The sequence below is a fragment of the Guillardia theta genome (assembly GCF_000315625.1).
Source record: "Guillardia theta CCMP2712 unplaced genomic scaffold GUITHscaffold_34, whole genome shotgun sequence".
In the NCBI taxonomy this organism is placed as follows: Eukaryota; class Cryptophyceae; order Pyrenomonadales; family Geminigeraceae; genus Guillardia; species Guillardia theta.
The window spans coordinates 361919-367927 of record NW_005434640.1 but is presented as its reverse complement, the minus strand read 5'-3'; the positions used below and the strand labels follow the sequence as shown (position 1 = coordinate 367927).

Below are 6009 nucleotides of genomic sequence, written 5' to 3'. Positions count from 1 at the left end.
TCATTCAGATCTACGACCCTCTCAACCGACATCCCGAAGGAATGTCGCGTGAAGCCTTGATCAACAGGCTGTTAAACATGCCACCTGTCAGTGTGCGAGAAGACGTGTTCCGACCTCCTTTGAACCAAGACGATATCTACCTCCTGTCAAGAATCGGTTTCGTCTTTCGCTATGATATCTCCAAGGCTCTGCGTGCTGGAGATCTAGCGGAAGTGATGAATCTCCTCGACAAGCTGAAAAACTTTCAAGTCATCAAGACTCCAGTGATAGACGAGAGCATGGACAATATAACCAAGCAGATCAAGGACATCTTTCACATGTGGGAATTAGCCATCAACTCATGGAAAACAGACTTTTCAAGAAAAGCAAGGCGCTGTCTTAGAAAGTATCTCATCATTATGGAAAAAGCCAAGGAGCTTGAGGGTGCAATGGAGGGTTTGACTGGCCTCAGAGCTTGTTTTGCGAGATCTGAGTCGCAAATACGACAAGAGGAAATGAACCAGCAGAAAAGAGAGCAGACCCAGGTGAGATTTGACCTCGAGACTTGTTTCCTGCAAGTTAAATCTCATGTCTGCGACTTGGCTCAAAAGCAACCGAACAAGTTCTATCCGCGAGAATCAGATACTACATTGGAGACATTCTTAGATGAATTCTCGAGTTTTCCACAATGTCAAACCTTGTCAAATCACTTGGAGGAGGCCAAAAAGCTGCAAGCGATGAGGCAAAGCAAGAGGTATTTCTTGTTTGGCGATCAGCTTCCCCTAGACGGGATCATTGGGACGTTTTCACAAAACATTGTCTCTCTGTTCAAAGAGCAAGTTGAGGATTGCAGGAAAGTCACTCTAGCTCGAAACTTTGACATCGCGCTGAGGGCCCTACGAGACGAGGCCTTGCAGGTGGTAGAGAGGGAGTTCGACATCTTCAGTGACAAAACGTTGGAGGTCCAAGATACTCCTCAGGTCAAATCTCTCTGAAAATTGCTGAAATATGATTAGAGTAACTCTTCAATTGGCAGGTCAAGGCATTCCAAACCCTGGGAGTTTGGGAAATTCTGTCCGTATTTCAATCTGAATATCCTGAACTGCATGACGAAAAATCCAGAGAATTACAGAAAATTTACAAGAAAATCTATCTGAAGGCGGTGAAGCAAAAACTGAACAAAATCGAAGAAAGGTTGGAGGAGTATTACAACAAGTTCTACACTTCAGAGCAACAAGATCTCCACCAAAAAGAGACCGCTCTTGTTCCAGAAGAAAATTTTCCAGAATATTTGCACAACAAAATGTCCATGGATTCGATGTACAGTACATCATGGCAATTTATCGAAACGAAAAGTGATTTGCAGGATGGAAGATCGTTACAGCAATCCTTGAAGCAACGTGAGAAAACAATGATCAGAGATCTCTGTTCTGTTGCCCAAGGCTGTGTTGCCAAGCTTAACAGACAGAAAGCTGATATAGATGAACGAGTTGCAGCAAATATTGAGAAACTCAAACGAGATTCTCAAGAGATCGTGAAATCTTCGTTTGAAGCAATCATCAATATTCTTCACTATCCCATGGACTTGAAGGAATTGAAGAAACTTCGCGAGTGCAATTTCAATGGAAGTGTTGTGACAGAGCTGATGAGCCTGCTTGATCAGCTTGAGAGGATCGACAAGTCCAAGTACGACATCAGTATGAATGAAATCAACGAGTTCTTGGAAAAACTCTTTGCCCGCGCTACAGCACAACAAGTCATCTCAAAGATTACAGAAGGCTATGAAAAAGTCAAAGAGACCATGATGCTAGACATGCAGGAATGGGCTGAAAAGATCATGGCAAAGAAGTCAATGGTAGAGAAGGAGCTCGTCAAAGGTGTGGTCAAGCATGACCAAAAGATGAGCACGCTGAACAAACTTAGATATATTCCTGGCATTACTGTTGAGATCAAGAAGTTGACCGGCTTGAAGACAGAGCTTACTTCAAAGTTGATAGAAGCGGCTGAATCATTTCTGAAAGAGCAAAAGAGTGGTCGCAGGCTGCAAAGATTTGAATTTAGCTCAATCATGGAAAGGCTGAAATCCTCTCAGTCTGAAATTGTTGCAGACCGTTTTGCTTATATTCTTAGCAATCCACCAAGGCTTGGAGATTTGAGCTGCTTGAAGCAATATGGCTTTTCTCAAACTCCCGTCAGTCAACTGAGGGAATTACTACAAGGACTCAAATCCAAAGACTCTCAACTATACGACGACATCTTTGAAGAGGTCAACGAATTCTTGCAGAATTTGACAGCAAATTCCAAGATTCAAGAAATTCGATGCAAAATGCAGCAGGAGCTGAAGAATTTTGAACAAGAATTTCAGAAGGACAAGGGAAACATTGCTCGTGAGATCCTGAGATCAGGCGATGACTATCTTGAACAACTCCTACATCACAAGACGTCTGCGGTGTATGCCGAGTGCAAGAAAGAATTAAAAAAGCTTGCACAAGTGCCGACAGGCAAAGTCATCGACGAATTTGATAAAATGAGGGAGAACATGGTCTCAAAGATCAAAGATGACATTCAACGTTTTCAGACCACTGTGCTCCGTCAGCAAGAAAAAGCCGAGCAAGACTTTAGACTCTTGATCAAAGAGATTGAGGATTCTGACATGGAGAAACAACATCGTGAGCTCCTCTGCGAATTCACGTTCGACGTTGATTGCATTGATAAGCTCGCGAGTGTCGGTATTGATAACAACACCATCTCTAGAATCCGTCACAACCTGGAACATTGTAAGGAGAATTGGCCATGCATGTTCGATTCAAGGATCCAGGAGCTGCAACTTGCAGTTGGCAGGATGCAAGAAAGAGCGAAGAAACAATGCGAAAGGGAGGCGATGCAACGGCTCGTGCAGAGAATCAGTATGCTTGTAGGTGGTCTCGCAAACCACAACCGCAACGATCAGGAGGAGCTTGTCCATGCTATCGAGCAGCTCAGAGATACTCAAGGGGCAATGTCAGATCTGTATCGTGATTGTATCTTACATCTGCAGCCTCACCTTCAGTCTTTGCAATCCCCGCAGATTATCGAAGATTTCATATCAGGCAACAAGCTTCTTCCGCTGGTAGATCGTTTCAGCATGTTAGAGTTTCTTCAAGTCCGCCTCAAAGAACATAACATACACCTGGAGCTTGATGGACTGAGGAAGTGTGTAAAGGACTGGATCAGCAAAAAAATTGAAGACGTCAAAGAAGAAATTCATCGTGACATCAAAGACGAAAGGTTTCTGGAATTCAATGAACTCAGACATTTCTGCAAAGTCTTTTCTACTTTAAAGCTCAAGTTCCCAGAGATAGAGGAACCCAAGCAGAGATTTGTCACCGAAGCCCAACAGCGAATAACCGATATCATACAGCATTTCAGAAAGAGCTTGGAAAATTCTGCAAAGATCTCAGCGAAGAGAAGAGAATCCGAGAAGATATTAGCCAAGCTCTTGATCAAGAGCTGTGGTGTTTGTTCAGAATTGAATTTGATTGAAGACTTCAAGACCTTTGTCACAGATGAAATTCTGAAACATTTGAAAGGTGACGATCTTTACCATTTAGGAGTTTTACTCAAGGAATATGCCAACGCCGAAAACAGTCGATTGTCATCTGTGGCTGAACAAGCTCAATTCATTCTCTCTACATTTCCTCAGTTTGAAATATTCAGCGTTGAGATGTTCAATGAGAAGGCAGGGGCTGTCAGATTTGGCATGGCCCTCGTGAACTTGAAATGTGAACCTGCAAACTCAAACAATAACAAGCTCATGAATTGTTACAAAGAGTTCAAGGATACCTACGATAAGATCGTGAATAGGGTGATCAGCAACAGAGACGATTACAGCAAGAAGAAGTCAAGTATACTTGAAGAGATCGACTCTCTTGCAAACCAACTCAAATCCAACGCAACACGTTTATCAAAAGTCCCAAAAGATTTCGGACGATTCCTAGGTCTGATTTGCGGTCACTGGACATTTTTGTCGATTCCTGCTGATCAGATTGGAGTGGAGAAGAACAAAGTCCGTCAGCCTCACAGCGCTCAGATCCTCGGCATCCTCAGACTCCTCGGCCTAGATCAGAGCAGCTTGGGCAATCATCTGATTCAGATCAACACAGGAGAAGGAAAGTCCTTGGCCCTGGGTTTTACAGCAATCGTGCTGGCAAAATTGGGCTTTCGAGTTGACGTGGTCTGTTATAGTGAATATTTGTCGAAGAGAGACGAACAGGCTTTTGAAGCAATCTTTAACGAGCTAAATGTGAAAGAACATGTCAGCTATTCCAACTTCGACATCTTGTCATCGAAGATAATGAAATCTTCTCTCTTTCCAACTGAATTCGCAGACATGAGGCGAATTTATCATGAGATTCTTTGCCATCAAAGTAGTATTCAAGGCAGGTTACACCAGTGTATGAATCTCCTACCCATTCTAAAGACTCAGAGCTCTAAGAGCAGGACATCATCTAGTCAACGCGAATCAATCTTGCTCATGGACGAGGTCGACGTGTTCTTTAGTGAGAATTTCTATGGAAAGCTGTACAGGCCGCAACAAGATCTTTTCTTACCTAGCATGACAGATCATCCGAGCTATCCTATCATCGACTACATGTGGCAACAACGGTATCATCTAAAGAACTCATCCAGTATCATCAAAGGACTCTTGAGTCGCCAAGAGACAAAAGATTTGCAGCTAGTGTTTCCCTTTCTCACAACCAGAATGCTCGAAGTTGAGTTTGAGAAGATGCTTAATGCTCTCGAACTGTTTGCGTCGGATTCTGGTCTAGATGTACCAGACTTGCCACAACACGTCGTTGACAAGAACAAGCAGCAGATAGGTTATATCGATCCCGTCAGCGGTGTCCCCAACTTTGCTGCCACCCTTGGGTATGTGACGACTTTCACGTATCTGCACTGTGTCCACAATACAAAAGAGCTGCAGTTGGACAAAGTTATGCGTTTCCTCCATATCTCCCCAGTATGTGGCGAGCTGCTCTACTCTCAGATTCCAAAGTGCTATGCAGCCTGTCTGGGAATGACGGGAACTTTGGACTGCTTGACAAGTGCTCAGACCAAGCTGCTTGAAGAATACAAATTTCAGAACAAGACGTTTCTGCCCTCCACCTTTCAGAAGAAGCCAGCACAACAGGAAACGATGGAAGTTGTCGTCGGAGAGTGGAACGATTTCTTCCTGCAAGTCCGTCGAGACATTGAACAAAAGCTGATTTCTGGAAGAGCCATACTTGTGATTTTCAAAGACATCAACTCTCTGCGAAGATTTGCTGAAGAATTGAACAAACAAAAACCAAACATCAACCAGTATCACGGGTTCCTCGAGCTCTTGGACGAGATGAGCCCCGCTGAGCGACAATCGAACATTCAAAAGGCCATCCGGCCCTTCACCGTAACTCTCATGACAAGGGCCTACGGCAGAGGGACTGACTTTGTTTGCTTTGACAAAGCACTTGTCAAATACGGAGGCGTGCACGTTTTGACAACTTTTCTTCCTGAGGATGAGTCAGAAGAAAAGCAGATCTTCGGTCGGACATGCAGGCAAGATGACCCAGGCTCTACCAAGATCATCCTGTTCGAAGACGAGCTCGGGTACTTAGAGGCCTCCAACGTCGACAAGGAATCCACAGGCTTGGACTGGACGGAATATCTCAAGAAAAAGAGGGCAAAAGCCTTGGCCGACAAATACGAGTTGTTAGGGAAAAGACACTCCGAAGGAATAGAAAAACACAACAGAACACTCAGAATAGCCGAGTATGTGAAACAGAAGAACTTCGTAGAGGCAAGAAAGCTGCTGGAGGAAACATCCGAAGAGTCGGTGTTGGTTGATCCAGGAAGTATGAGGAAGAAGCCAGAGTATCACCATTCCATTCTTGTACTTGATCAATCTGGATCAATGTGTGGACAGCAATGGATTGATCTCAAGAATGCAGTTGACAAGTTTGTTGAGATCATGAAGGATCATAGCAACAAAAACATTATCTCTATCATTGTGTT

At 43.9% G+C, this 6009-nt stretch overlaps 1 protein-coding gene across 1 annotated transcript; it reads left to right on the top strand.

Annotated features, from left to right (window-relative positions):
- Nucleotides 1-5035: 5035 nt before the first annotated feature.
- GUITHDRAFT_71190 (hypothetical protein) lies at nt 5036-5572 on the top strand (the record flags this gene model as incomplete). The annotated part of the gene is made up of 1 exon (XM_005832557.1): nt 5036-5572. A coding segment is annotated over one exon (537 nt), but the record flags the coding sequence as incomplete, so codon positions are not given.
- Between the last annotated feature and the right edge of the window lie 437 nt (nt 5573-6009).